Source organism: Arctopsyche grandis, chromosome 10, assembly GCF_051622035.1.
Source record: "Arctopsyche grandis isolate Sample6627 chromosome 10, ASM5162203v2, whole genome shotgun sequence".
Taxonomy (NCBI): Eukaryota; Metazoa; Arthropoda; class Insecta; order Trichoptera; family Hydropsychidae; genus Arctopsyche; species Arctopsyche grandis.
This window is the reverse complement of record NC_135364.1, coordinates 15,962,278-15,978,762: the sequence shown is the minus strand read 5'-3', so window position 1 is coordinate 15,978,762 and position 16,485 is coordinate 15,962,278. Positions and strand designations below refer to the sequence as shown.

At 35.5% G+C, this 16,485-nt stretch overlaps 1 protein-coding gene across 1 annotated transcript in view; it reads left to right on the top strand.

Moving 5' to 3' along the window:
* The window catches only part of gpp (DOT1 like histone lysine methyltransferase grappa), a 34,761-nt gene that overhangs the window by 8,900 nt on the left and 9,376 nt on the right, over positions 1-16,485 (top strand). Inside the window, exons 2-3 of the mRNA XM_077439917.1 lie at positions 287-327; positions 4,003-4,141. Of these exons, the coding sequence (XP_077296043.1) occupies positions 287-327; positions 4,003-4,141 (180 nt within the window). The remainder of the gene's footprint in view (positions 1-286; positions 328-4,002; positions 4,142-16,485) is intronic.

Sequence of the window (16,485 nt, the reverse complement as noted above, 5' to 3'; positions counted from 1 at the left end):
AGTACTTCTATCACTATACTGTGTGGATGCACAAATGGCCTTGAGAGTGGCGCAACGACGACTCAAATGACGCACGTAGGACGTTCAGGTTTATATAGACTTTTATCTGGGTCAATGTGAAGTGTTCGGTTGGTGATAGATTCCAGATACGTACATACATGTTTAGATAATGAAAACGAACAAACTGCCGCCAATAATATTGTACAAGTCGTGAGCGATAGTGACGGCAACGGCATTGGTAACCAGATAAGACCACATTCGATTAATTTGTGTTTTTTGTTCGCAGGACAAGCACGATGGAGCGTTGGAAATTGTGGAGACTATCAAGTGAGTACTGTCTTTGTTTGTTTTTTTTTTGCATTATTAGTTCCTTGTTTGTGGAATGATTGTTGGATGTTTGGTTTAAATGTTGTCCCGTTGGATGTTTTACCGTTGCATTATTGATGCATGATGCACAAGTTTATTCACATGGGTCACCAGAGTCCATCTGTATGGGGCAGAGTGTCTGCTTCAATGCGCTTTTGTTGTGTGTATTGCTCGCGTACTTGTGTTTGGCGTCCTATGGTGGGCACGCGCCTGGCCCCGTTACTGGTGTTGCGTCACACGCGCTCACCTCATCACACACTTTCAATTTAATTTGCTGCTTGTGGTTTAATCCTCTTGAATATTCAAGATTCGACTGTTCAATTCGTTAGTTTATCTTAAATTTTGAGTGGTTTGAAGTTTTCGGCCAAAACATGACTACAGTCCCTGACCAGAATATTACGCCACCCCTCTCGAGATGCGTTTGGGTAAATTTGTCACGGTCGTAAATAGCTCATTTTGGGAACTTTTGGCCTCATTTTTTTTGTGATCTTATCCTTAAATGCAACTCTATTCACTAGTAAAAAATATCGGTGGATTATCCCTCAAAAGGTCTTCAAAAACAAAAGAAAGATGTTTGAAATCGGTTTGCGTCTGAATTTTGTTCAATATTGACGTGCGTTTCCGTTAAAATTATTCATTATTTTGTGAAAAGCACTGTGTTTTTTTCTCTTTTACTGCAACTTATTTGAATGTTTATTGTAATAAATCGATATGAATATTTTTTTTTGTAATAAATCGATTCTTGGAAACAAGCCTGGCGATTTTTCGATCCACACGAGGGCCAAATTTTTTTTTAGTACCACTATTAGCTCGCCGATCGAGTGTGGGGTCGCAATAAGTCTCCAGATTTTGTTTTATTTTTCTAATAGACGCCCTACTAACACCCTCCATTGTCGCGATTTTGTTTTGAGAAAACTTTCCTGTATTTAATAATGATGTAATGCTTGCAATTTTTTCATTAGAAAGATCTGATTTTCTACCCATCTAAAAAAATCCAATAAAAGTTTTACAAGCAATTTAAATCATAAAACAAAGTAAAATTTCGAGATATTAAATACCAACTTACCTTAGAAATATGATAAAGTTGCAGTAAAAGAGAAAAAAACACAGTGCTTTTCACAAAATAATGAATAATTTTAACGGAAACGCACGTCAATATTGAACAAAATTCAGACGCAAACCGATTTCAAACATCTTTCTTTTGTTTTTGAAGACCTTTTGAGGGATAATCCACCGATATTTTTTACTAGTGAATAGAGTTGCATTTAAGGATAAGATCACAAAAAAAATGAGGCCAAAAGTTCCCAAAATGAGCTATTTACGACCGTGACAAATTTACCCAAACGCATCTCGAGAGGGGTGGCGTAATATTCTGGTCAGGGACTGTATATGTAGGTGTTTGTGCTCGTTTCTTTTGTCGAGTATAGGAGTTTTGGAGTTTGGACTTTATGTCTAGTGAAATTATTCTATTGAACTCGTGTATGTTACTGTAAGTGCTATGCGCTGTTCTTGGAGCACTCGAATCTCAAGAGTGGCTTCTTCTCGTTTTTTTAATGCCTGCAATATTGAATTGCCAAGAGAAAGTTGTTCTTCGACGACTTTCTATCTTTTTTTATAGGGGATGAAGGCGAAGAAGGAATTTCGTTTAGAATCGTACTATGGACTATTTGAAATACTATCTGATAAAATACTGCTTGCTTTGGTTGATAAATATTTATTCAGCGAATGTATTGCAATCAAAACAAGAACTCATTTTTATGACTCAATTTATTTATTTATTTATTTTTATTTTTTTTTTAATGGAAACGGTACATAATTCAATATTTTTTCACAGCATCGACACCAAAATAATGGGAATCATTTATCGGCCCGGCAAATTAAAATAATGCACCTCTCTAAAATAGCTCGCACGACAGATTCGGTTTTCGCCCGGCAAATCAAACGTCAAATGCGTTGCCAGTAACAAAAATAAAGTTTGATAAAAAAATACCGACCCTAACAACCTAAATTTAAATGAATAGGGCCAACCCTAATTTAACTAACCTAACCCTTAAATACATAAGCGTTGGCTACTAAAATATTACGATTACCCAGTAAAAATGTAACTAGTTATGTTTTCATTGAAACGTCAATTTTTATTTTTGTTTGACGTTTGATTTGCCGAGCAAACGCCGATTCTGTCGTGCGAGCTATTTTAGAGATGTTAATTTGACATTAAATGTCGTTTTTTTTCTAATTTTTCTTGTAATTTATTTTACAGCCATGCCAAAAATATTATCCCCAAAAAAATTCTATATATTTATGTATCCATTATATATTAACTTCGACTATAGGTTTAACACCTATGGTGTCAAACTTTTGTACATAAGTACCAAATACCATAATTACACATAATGGTTATACATAAAATATGAGTTGAAAACACTGTGTTCTTCCACTGCGGAAGCCGCTGTAGCAGCCCCGTCATATGTAGATGTTCCTCTTCCCAATTCATTGAGCAAAAGTAAAGATTTGATTGCCGTCTGCCTCAACATTGCTGTTGCTTAACTCGATTCAACCAGGAAGGTCGACGGTCCTGATATTACATCGATTTCGTCATCGCTCAGTTTTACAAATATTCCATCGATGACAGTCAAACTGCACTTTGCAGCACTTCTTGCAAAAATGTTGAGACCATTAACAATTGCGAAACACTAATTTACATAATATCTTTCCGATTCCACTGTCTATATATTATTTTATGGTGAAATGTATTATGTATTCAGACCCGCTCGATTTTAATTGATTTTTTTCACCTAGTTTTAAACATGCGTACTTTACTTTCGCAATCAATATCTTACACTTCAACCGAGGTCATGTATTTGATTGCAGATATAGATTAATGAATTCAGGCAATGATCTTGACTATTTCATTCCAAGGTTCCGTTGTCTCGGATCTTGGCAGTGGTTCTGGGTTAAATTGAAGTTTTACTTCGGAGAGAGCGTGGTTCGGACCTCGCACCTTGCGAAATTATCCCATCGCTAATATTGCCGGATCGTTTGAGACGGGTGTTTCACCTGAGCATTGAACGTAATAATTCACGAATGAATTTAGATCGTAATTAATCGATTTTGTCCACGTAAACAATGGCGTTGAGCAAAAGTGTTGCGGTGAGGTCGACAGTTCGTTAGCCGCAGCAAGATCTGGCCGTGACTCACCATTCGCTCGCCCCCGCACAACGGTACATATGCTCATACCTGCCCCTCACCTCTATCTATGTACTTCTATGCTTGATTATTCTACCTGGCAACATTGTCCTCTCTTCTAAATGCCATTCTGGCTGGAACAACAATTATATTTTGAATGGTTTTAATTCAAACAGCGGGAGAGCTCAAATAGTCTAGTCGACGAGCGGAAGCTTGTTTTATTGCTCTCGCGTGTGTGTTCGTGTGTCTGTTTTGTGTGCATAAGCAGATTTATTGTATCGTTTGTTTTGACTAAAATCTCATGAATGAAAAACCGGTCCTGTGCGTTGTCATTTTTTTGTATTTTGTTTACTATGTATCGTTTTTGTGCTCATGAATCGTAAAATATTATGCAATGATAGTATTGTTTTTTGTGCGAGTCTCTTATCATTTTCGTTTTGTCTTTACCAGGTGGGTTTGCGAGGATTTGCCCGAGATGAAGGCCGCGATGGAGAACAACATACTCAGCGATTACGACACTCGTTCGTTCGAGAGCATGAAAGCGCTGTGCGACCGATTCAACAGGGCCATCGACAGTATTGTAGCGTTGGTGAGGAGACCTTTACTTGATTTAATTGCCGTTGAGTGGGTGGGTGGGTGTGTGTGTGTGTATATCCTCCACTCCCACTTTCAATTGACGGAATGTCGCGGCTTTAAAAGTTGTGTGTTGCTTGCTCGCTTACTTTTAAGGTGTATTGTTTGAGAATGCAGGTGCAAGTGCCAGAGCTTGCCTTCCCGTTAACCCAGTGCTGGCAGTGGCCGCTTTTTGTGTTCTGGCTTCCTCCTCCCTCTCTCCCTCCTTCTCTTTCTCTCCTCTTTTCTCTTCTCCCTTCCGCCTCCCAGAGCTATTTTTGACTTACGGCCCCCACACCGGCGCTTGACCTAAATGCACTCGTCTATATCGCCACGCCATTCTGGCTGTTTTGTTTATTTGAAGCTATCTATGTACGCTCGTTTTTGAATTGGTTTTATTTTATTTTTTGTTTTGCATGTTTTCGAGAATGAGCTCGCCCGAGTCTCTTTTTAGATCTCAGCTTGGGTGATTTTTTTTGGCATGGGAATGGCTCAAATTAGAGTATTCGTACATGGAGTAGTGTAAATAGTCGTAGAGGAACACGTTTTAGGATCTGGGCATTTTTCGCAGCAAACAATTTTATATATACATATATATATATATATATATATATATATATATATATATATATATATATATATATATTTATTTTTAATTTAATGTTGCATTTTAATTAATTAAAAGCTTTTATTTAGTTTGTTTTATAAGGATAAAAGGTGTTGTTTTAAGAATTATCAAAAAAAAAAATAACAAAAACGCTGTCACGCTTGATCTATGCTATGGCAATCCAGACCAAAACTCACCCCCTGGAGTGTTTTCGGTCTCCCTCTATTGACATAGGTTTGGTCATAGACAGTGGTCGATAGCGATGATTCCCATATTTGAACAAATGTAGGGGAAACTTAAGAATTAACGTTAAGTAAGTAAGATCGTAAGAATTAACAAAAACATGAGGATACGTCCATCACATTTGGAGTTTATCTAGGCAAGGTGTGCCGTGCGATTCAGTGTGTCTGTGCCCTCATCATACCCAAAAAATTTTCTTGTCTAAGCAGAAAGAAAACCTTATGTTACAGTTGAATGAAAATCTTCAATTTTATGTGTTGAACTTGATCGTCGGCACCAGTTAATTAGAATTTACACATTTAACCGAGGATCGATCGGTCAAGAACTGTTACTACGATGTCGTAGGTTTCCCATAAGATAAAATTACGACGTTTCTAGTACGTGTTGTTTGTTATTTGATCTATTTTCACGATGAGATTAATTTGTGTCTATTTTACCTGCTACTGTTTATCGAGCGCTATTTCAAATATGTATTCAATGGACCACGTGGTTTTCGTCCGTCCACACTGACCTGTAACATTACGTCACCGACTCTCTCTATCTCTATTCCACTCTCCTAGGAAAGTGTGTTGTTTTCAAAATTAGATAACAGATACGTATATTTATCGGCATCGTATTATATACATGTATATATATATATATATATACATAACATGTGCGGGAGTCCCCTCCGGTCGCGTGTCCTACTATCGACCCGCGTGGGTATATATATATGTATGCATATACTCAACGCTGTATCTGCGTTTCCCTCTCGGGATTTGACCTCTCCTTCCCTCCCCGTCTCCCTCAGGACTTTTGCAGCCTTGATTTGGCCATGTCACGTTTCCCGTGCGCGCCACTACACAACAACATCCCAACGCAATGTTTAAAAACAAACCCTTCCCCCGCTGCGGTTTGCGAATGCTAATTCAGTAGGTGAATGTCGATTTGAATATTGGATATTTATGGACGATGTTGTATTATATTATATTAAAGTGGTCGAGTATTGAATGATCCGAGATTCCTGAAAGCGGCCTGAATAACTACTACGTGTGCTTAAATAATACAATGCATATACATATACATACGTATATGGTTACGGTTGCTATCCATTAATAATTCGATATTATGGTGTCCATTGAAATAATGTCCTTTGAGCTAAATTTAGTCAGTGTATATTTGGAAAATAGTAAATAGCTATCATTATTTGAATGGACAACAGGTGTAACAGGTGTCGGTAGTTATTTTTACTTTATCTGTATGTAGTAATAATAGATGAAGTTTTGTGATCATGCGAAAATTCTAACCCGAGATTTTGACTGATTCGAACTCAGAATCGATCACTGGTTACGTTTTTATGATTTTATTTTTTATTTTTATTTTATTTTATTAATTGAAAAATCAACAGACAGGATGTACAGAGATAGGTATAAAAAAAACAAAAAGTAAATAAATAATATATGTAACATCCGAGTCCAATAATAGATTTTTACAAAAATTAAAAAGATAAATATAAGGAAAACAAATTAAAAAGTAAAGAATAAAGGCATGACAAAATATGTAGTACATTACATAATTAAACTATAGTATTAAATATTTGGAAAAGGTATGATCTAGAATACGTGTGTGTGTGTGTGTATTTTAGGGATTTTTTGAACACCGTTAGTCCTATCGAACTGAAACTTAGTATTGTTTACTGAAATTCTTATCGACAAATGTAAATTTTTTTCAAATTTTAAGTAGACCGGAAACGGTACCTCCCCTTATAGGTTTCCTCTTTTTTATTAAGTTTTTGAATTCAATTAACTCCCAAACTGCTAACTGAATCGGACCGAAATTTTTTCACATGTAATAGAAATTATAAATTTTATAACATAATATTTTTTACTAAACCGGAAGTAGTACTTTTTCTCTAGAGAATCGAGGTTTTTTATGTTTTTCTCAGAAACCTTATGGTTTATTGAACTGAAATTTCATATCTGGAAGTTTAAGTTTAATACCAAATTATTTATAAAATTTGGTAAGTATCCGTCAATCGGAAGTGGCAGTTTACTCTTGTTCAATTTTTTTTCCACTATTTTTTTCGACCCATTAAACATGTGTGCTCTTCACGAAAAAATTCAAGTACAATTCTTGTATCAATGTGATGAAAATAAAAAAAAAATATCACTAAATTTAATAAACCGGAAGTGAGATATTTTCCTCTTTTGTTGTGGCCACTATTCTGTTATTCTAAAAATGTTGTAGCCACTATTCTGTCCACACTCCTGAACGTACCGAGCTGAAAATTTATATTTGTATTTTTTAAGTACTAACTTAGAGTTGATAAGGTTTTGGTCAGAATTCGTAAACCGGAAATAGTATTTTTTTTAAAACAATATTTCATTATTTTATTTTTACTTTTTAAATTGTTTTGATTTTCTTGATATTTAATGTGTTTAATATAATATTTAGTGCACTATTTTAAGTAATAAAAAAATTTGGAGAAAATCCGAAAACTTTTGTCCTGTATAAGATTATTTACATTTGCGCTCAATTTTATCGAAAATGCTCTCATAGGCGATATGCGTAAACGTGTACAATATATGTTTTATTATATACTTTTGTTTTTTATCATTCTTATATTCCTCAAATACACGAATTTTTTTTCTTAATTTCTTCAATTTAATTAGGATCTGTTAGTTTCGAAAAGACGAATTCAGTTTTATTATTCTGTTTTTTTTTCAACGAGAATTAAATTGAATTTGTTAGCACGTGTATCAACGAGAAAAAAATTAGTTTATTAGCAAAAGTTTGAGAAAAATACTTTTCTTATGTATTTCGCCTGTTATTACTAAATTACTACTTTCCAGATTAATTTGCCTAAAATGTAGAATATATGTAGTATCAATTTTTTTACTGTTTGTTTTTTTTTGAGACCTATGAAGGTCTCAATAAAGATCTTCGATCAATATGTTTTGCCAGTGATGACGTATGAACGCGAAACTTGGAAATTAAACGCAAAGATGCCACACAAATTCCAATGCACTCAAATAAATATGGAACGCTGTATGCTTGGCATAACGAGGAAATATAGGGAGCGGAATACGTGGGTGAGAAGTATCATAAGGGTAGTGGATGTAGTGAAGAGATTGAAATAACAATGGGCGGGTCACGTGGCTAGAAGAATGGACGAAAAAAATAAGTGCTAGAATGGTACTCAAGAGAATGTAAAAGGGTAAAAATAAGACGGGTAGACGAAATGAGGAAAATGTGTGTGAGCTGAGATGGATGAGATTTGCGCAAAACAGAGACGAGTGAAAGCGTGTTGGAGAGGCCTTCATCTAGCAGTGGATGGTGAATGGCTGTAAATGGATGATGTCGAAGGCGCAGACACACCGAATCTATGTTAATTCGCACGACCTTATTATTTCGAATTTTTTTTAAAATAAGGGAATCACAATTTTTGATCACTATCTAACCTATTACAAATACAAGGATAAAATATCACCGAAAACACTCCAGGGGGTGATTTTTGGCTTGAATCACCATAGCATAGATGTGCAAAACTATCTAAAGAAAAAAACGTGCTGCGTACTATTTTGTGTGGCTGCGCCCCTAATCTACATTTTCTACGAATCTGTAGATATTAGATGCAATCTACAGTTTTAGTTTGTTTATGTTTACTAGATTGAAAACCGCCGATGAAATCGATTCCCCCAATTGAATGCTCGTATGTAGTGGTAGGTGGTGTAAATATTGACGTTCATAGCTTAGTCTAATGTGTTTCCAACACATCGATGCGAGATGGATCGGCAAGAGTATCTTGCAGATTTGTCGTCACGATTGCAGATCGCTCAGGGGTGTGGTGTTGGCCCGTAAAGAGGTCGGGGGCGCTAGTGTTGCGCGCGCCCGCTATTGATTTCTGGGCCGAGGCGGGGGTAACCCATATTTTTAGAAGGGCGCCCGACGACCCCACACTCTCCCGTCGCCGAGAATACTCTCACACAACCCCCCAACTCTCACCCGACTCCGTCTCCCAACTCCCCCGCGACGACCCTCAGTCCCTCCACCTTCATTCACTTTCTAGCCGTGTTGCCATTTCTTATACCTCATACAAACGTATACGTATACGTACGTGCCGGTTACGCTTTGCATAGGTCTCGTATTCGATATTTTCGTACGTAGGTATGTACCGATTTACTCGGAACTCTTGTTGTATTGTTTGGCGTATTTACGTGTGAATTGTTAGTGTTGGGTAATCGCGTGTCTTTTTTTAGTTTATTTGTCCTTGTCTTTTACTTTAGTTACGTAATGTGTGTTATGTAAAAGGTAATGAAAATAATCGTGGGCTAATATTATCTAGATAGGAACTCTTCGATTATAATCGACTGATTGATTCGCGCATTTCTGCGATTGTGTAAGGTGCGAGTTACACTTTTCTTGCGATATGAGATACGGTGTTGTACATATTTCATTCACGGGTGTAGGTTGAAAATCTTGTATTTTTGAATAGGAATCGCTTTGTAAGCAAATTTATAATATATGACATAAACGATCGTGATATCATAATTGCTGATATCACGATGATGTATGTTTTATTTAATAACAATATTGAGCCACGTTCATTTCTTAAAGATATTTCCGTAATTGTACATATGTATACAAAGCAAGTGTCACGTCTATATTTGTCATATTTACTTATTTATATGTAGTTATCATATATTATGTATACATATTTGAATTCATAACCAGACAGTGGTGATAATATATAGATGATTTTAGCAGGCTTAGTTTTTTTAAGCGGGACAAGTCCAACTGATACGGTTATATTCAATTCATTCAGAAAAGTATCAAACCGGGTCCTAGGCGAAAACGTTTAAATCAAACACAAACATTGATCAAATTGATGACTTGATACTGTTATGCCTACTCATAACCAGAGATCGGCGTTGGACGGATGCTTTTCAAATAATAATAGACCGCTCCATCATTTTTCAAAGCAAAAAGTAATGAAAAGGATGGTTTTTCTAAGAAATTAACAATAGTTACCCATTTTTGTGCGAAAAGTATTGATCAAACGCTGATCTTTGCTGATAACGGCCTCTGTAGGCATTAAGCACGCACGTGCCGGAAAATGCACGTAACTAGCAGTACGAAAAGTATTCTTGGGTACGTTTTATAAGGCAAGATTCATATCTAACATGGTGACAGCAAGTAATAGCGGTAGCCGACAAAATCTATTCAAACTATACAGCAGTATATGTCACCGTAACCGGGTTTTTTTGGTCACTGGAAATATTCACACACGACGTGACGTCATAGTGGCGAGTGCACGCGTACTAATGAATGTGCATACATATAAATATTTTCGGAAACGTCATAATATTTTGACAATATTGACTCGACCATACGAAATATGCATGCAATATTTCGCGGTATCATTGCGCTCTGTAATGTATGTAAGGTAATGTAAGCCGATTTTGCCTTGCCCTCAGCCAAAACAAATTGGAACGTGCCGTGCTGTATCTTCTTCTTCTAATGGTCCGTACGCACCAAACCAACGACGATTTTGGGCCAACTTTTAAAACCAGTAGCGTACAAAATATCGAAATAAAAATTAAATAAAAAAATTGAAATTAAATATCAAAATTAAGCTAACGAGCGAGATTGAGCTAAAATTAGATCATCGTTGATGTTTTGAATTACAACAATGTTTTGAATTACGACGATATTTATTTTTTATTTTTTATTTATTTATTTAACATATAAGCCACAGTGACATTACAGAGATCTCCAACGCGTCGCTGTGGCCGGTCATTCAGTAATAATAACATGATAACAGTAATAATAACTTATAATAATAACAATAGTAACACAACATCATTAAAATCATAAAATCATAAAAAAAAAGAAAAAACATAGATAAAGTAATAACAATCATTAATATTTATAATAGGCAAAATCAACCACTGGCATTCCTCAACAACCACTCAACCAGATTAGTATATTTTATATTGAAGAGGTCAATTTCACCAGAAATCCTGTTAAGCAGATATATCGCTCTAGATATAGGAGCCGTTGACAACATATTTGTGCGAGCCACAGGAGGAACAAACAAATCACGATTTCTCAAGTCCCTGAATTTACAAGGTGCATTAAACCTAAATTCCTTTAGAACCTGAGGATTGTGTATTATCCCATTCAACAGCTTAAAAAAGTGTCTTCCCAGTAACATATTCCGACGAGACTCCAATGAGTTGAAACCTAACGCCCCTAATAGGAATGCACTAGGATATAGCCAAGGATAATAACCATACTGTTTCAAATAAAGATATCTGAGAAACCGTTTTTGGATTCTCTCAATCTTCAATGAATGAGTTATATGGGTAGGATTCCATATAATAGAAGAAAATTCTAGAATACTACGTACTAAAGATTCATAAAGAATTTTAAGCACCAACGTACTCTGGAAAGGTTTGCTAACTCTTAGTAAGAATCCCAGCATTTTTGTTGCACGCAAACAAATAGTGTCTATGTGTCGTTTAAATTGAAAATTATTCGAGAACAAGACCCCCAAATCACAATATTCATCTACAAACTTTAATTCAACACCACTTAGGCGATATGGATAAATCAAGCGATTTGAAGATCTTGTCACATTGAGAACACAGCATTTTTGAATGCTAAAAAATAATTTATTATCGACAGACCAACTTGACAGCGCATCTAAGTCCAATTGGAGAAGGGCTGCGTCACTATGAGACTTAACTGTCATAAAAAGCTTAAGGTCATCGGCGAATAAAAGATAGTCTGAATACTTAATTATTTTTGAGATGTCATTAATGTAAATTAAAAAGAATCATGCACAGAGTCGTCAAGCCAGGTTTCCGTTAGTACCAGGATGTCAGCACATTGAATAGCCGAGTTAGAACCTAATTCATCCAGTTTAGATTTAAGGCCTCGTACATTTTGATAGAAAATGCTTATATTATGCATTACAACTAGAGAAATATTATAATTACGAGCGAAAAAAACCTTGTTATTGTTTCTTATAAGTCGTCACGATACACCAATGTGTTTCGCCGTCGATGAAATATTTAACAAAAAAAATGTCGGTGATTTGTCAAAGGGTTTTTTTTTCTTTCGTCGAAATAAAATTAATAATCACGCATTATCCGATAAATTTTACCTCTGAGATGGATTTCATTATTTGATTTATTTCGACGAGAGAAACAATTGAAGACATTATCCGATAAAATTTACCTCTGAAATGATTTAATTAATTGATTTATTTCGACGAGAGAAACAATTGAAGACAAAAAAATTTCCTTTGATAAAACCGACAACCTCTCGGGTTGAAACCATCACTCGGTCACCCATACTAACACATGATATATGTTCAGTAGCTGCGCATTACGGGGAAGTAAAAATAATAATTCTTTGATTTTTTTTTTCGATCTTAGTGCGTATCTACGTAAGTCAAAACATCTTCGACAAACAAAAGTCGAGGATTATCTGTATGTGATTGTTGATGATCTAATTTTAGGCCAATCTCGAAAAGTTATTTAAATTGGGCATGTTCTGTTTTAACTTTCAATATTTTATTTTAATTTTAATATATTGATTATAATTTTATTTTGATATTTGAATTTAATTTTAATATAATAATAATATTTTTAATTTTGATATTTAATTTCAATTTTTAAATTTAATTTTTATTTCGATATTTTGTACGCTACTGGTTTTATCCTGATGGTTAAATCGTTGAACCAAAATCGTCGTTGGTTTGGTCCGTACGCAGCATAATGGTGCTTACGGACCAAACCAACGACGATTTTGGGCCAACTTTTTAACCAGCAGTAGCGTACAAAATATCGAAATAAAAATTAAATTTTAAAATTGAAATTAAATATCAAAATCAAGCTAAAGCACGAGATTGAGCTAAAATTAGATCATCGTTGATGTTTTGAATTACAACAATGTTTTGAATTACGACGATACCGCATTTAAAACCAGAGAAATATTATAATTTCTCTGATTACGAGCGAAAAAAAATATTGTTAAAGTCGTCACGAGATGTTAATGTATTTCCACGTGGATGATCGATAAAAAAAAAACAATTCATAAAAAAACGCGGTGTCGGATGTCGGTGATTTGTCAAAGGGTTTTTTTTCTTTCGTCGAAATAAAATTAATAATCACACATTATCCGATAAATTTTACCTCTGAAATGATTTAATTACTTGATTTATTTCGACGAGAGAAACAATTGAAGAATAAAAAAATCCGTTTGATGTGACCGACAACACCCAGGGTTAGCAAAAATCGTTGGATCACCCATACATTATACATGATATATTCTCAGTAACTGCGCATTACGGGGAAGTAAAAATAATAATTCTTTGATTTTTTTTCGATCTTAGCGTATCTTCGTAAGTCAAAACATCTTTGACAAACGAAAGTCGAGGATTACCTGTATGTGATTGTTGATGATCTAATTTTAGGTCAATCTCGAAAATTTATTTAAATTGTGCATGTTCTGTTTTAACTTTCAATATTTAATTTTAATTTTAATATAATGATTATAATTTTATTTTGATACTTGAATTCAATTTTAATATAATAATAATAGTTTTAATTTTGATATTTAATTTCAATTTTTAAATTTAATTTTTATTTCGATATTTTGTACGCTACTGGATTTAAAAGTTGGCCTGTGGGCCGTTCGTTGGCATGGTGCGTACGCACCATAATATATAATTTGGAAAGAGACTTTGTATGTATTACTGGTTGGTTGGGTGGGAACAACACGTTTGATTTTTTTTTCGATTCGATTTATTTTTTAAAGGGCAAAGGCTTAGGGGGGCGCCGAGGGTGAAGCCCTAAAAGGCAAAGACTTAGGGGGTGCCGAGGGCGAAGCCCTAAAAGGAAAAGACTTAGGGGGACGCCGAGGGCGAAGCCCTAGAAGGCAAAGGCTCAGTGGGCGCCGAGGGCGAAGCCATAGACGGCAAAAGGCTCAGGGGGCGCCGAGGGCGAAGCCATAGAAGGCAAAGGCTCAGGGGGCGCCGAGGGTGAAGCCACAGACGGCAAAAGGCTCAGAAAACGCCGAGGGCAAAGCCCTAGTAGGGAAAAAAATAAAAAAAACATTTTTTTTAAATTCTTATTTTAATTTTTTTTAATATATTTTTTATAAAATGTTTACTATTAGATTATTCATGTTTAAGCGGTTTATATTACAATTACCGAGCGAAGCCGGGTAATACAGCTACATAGTAGTCTATAGTATGAATATAAGTTGTCGTTTACATGAGCTGTTGTGCTGTGCTGTGGCCGTGAACTGCTGGATAGTATGTCCCACTCAGTGTGTTTTCGGCCTTAATGTGATCAGCAATCGGTTGGTGATTTGAGTTTATTTAGGAGCAGGCCTGTCTAGGCTGCAATGTCACCCTATCGCGACGACCTCTACATACACACACATATATATACACATGTTTCAATTTACTCACGCTAATGTCTGTCGACACCTTCGTCAGTGTGATCGTTGAAGGTTGATTGACACATTAGTATTTACACAGCAATTTACTAACTGTTAACTTTATCTCACCTTCATTTTGCACAACTTCAAATTAAGTCACCCAATCTATACTCTCTGACTGACTATACGACTGGCTTTGCTTAAAATAAAATTACATAGAAGATTCGATTACAATTTTTAGTTTAACTATATGTATGTGTATGTGCGTAGTATCAATTATCCTATACGCGTATTGTTTGAACTAGTCCACGCATCGTGTTGAAAACGTTTTCTCATTCATAATGCTCCAGTGTAATTTAGTACATAAATACATACAACAATGTACCACATAAAATAATTTGAAATGTGGGTGCATTCTTCACGCTCGCTTGGAGTTATTCCACCACCAGTCATGTAACGGGGGAGGGATATTAAATTGTCGAACCGCATATCGTCAACCAGTACGACATGCATATTGTAGTATGATATATGTAGTATACTCAATTGGGTATATAATAAATAATGTAATAATACATGTGTGCGTTGCGAGTTTGGGCAGCCGCGCGTGAAGGTCGCGCACACGGCTCAGGTGTTCACGAGCCGCTCAAGAAGGTCACTCATCTCGTTGGGACGTTGACCCCTCCATCATCATCCACACTCAAGTATTCTAATTATTTTTATAGGCGGTCGCGGCGTCCGCTAGCCCGAAGCTGTGTAACTGAAATGCCGAGTATTGTATATTGTGCGTGTGTTTCTTATCATTCTGTTGGGTCTCGTTTGTCGTTTGTGTGAGTTTTATACCTAGTTTGATAGATCGCAAGATTGTAAAGGTTGGGTTCCACCGATGCGCTCTAGCGATGGTCGTTTTTACCGTTGTGGTTGCGATCTGTGTATTCTGAGATTTAACCTACATATGTATGTGTATGTTTTTAATATTTTTTTGTTGTTGAGATTCTAGTTGTGAATTATTGATTTTGAAATTTGCTCGGACAAATTTATATGCTTTCTTTTGGGTCACTGCTTTTTCCTTTCGACGCTAATCGTGGAATGTGTATTAAACGGTTTTGCAAATTGTGATCAAATATACATACTAGTTGTTTTACCCGACTTCGCTCAGTATTTGTAATATAAACAGCGTAAGCATGGCGAATCTAATAGTAAATATTCATTTGTTTTTTTATTAAATTTATTTGAATCGAAAAATATATAATATTCAACCAATTGAATTGTCGCCATAGAAACTGTTTTGTTTACGAAGTTCCCAACCAAAGATACAAACTTACAAAGTCTCTTTCGAAATTATATATTAGATGTGCATATGTATGTATACGTTGGGTATTGGTAAATCGCTTTCGTTGCACACTCGAACTCTTTATGATAGTTATTCAATATTCATATATGTATGTACATACATTATTTAGCAAAACAAATACGATTTCTACGCGAAATCGGAGGCGCTCGTTTTTTAACAACTTCGACTCCAGCCAAAAAGTAATGATTTTGACTCCACAGCCCTGAAGCTTGGTATATATGGGCTAAGGATATAATTGAATTTATAGACAGCTGGGGTCTGCAAATGTTGACTTCGGATGACTTGACTGCGAAGTTATATCGAGATGCCTAAGTATTTACAAGGCATTTTATTTACCCACTTTCATTCACCATAATTTATATTTATCATTTAATATCTATGTTAAGATTTAAATTTTTTGTCTATAATAAATTATTCATAATTATTATTATGCATGTGATATTTTATTTTGAAGACTTTAATTCTCAAATCGCAGAATTTTTGGCGAACCATAACACGAGAGATACTAAATAAATATACAAACGTGGGCGACTGTAGAAGGGGGTGGTTGTCGGTCTGTATCGACCAGAATTTGCCGCGCCACGTGCCACCACCACCCCCTCGCAATCGATGTAGACACACCCCCTACCGTTTCACCCCTTTTACAATCGTACACGTGCATATAAATGTATATACGTGTGTATATGAT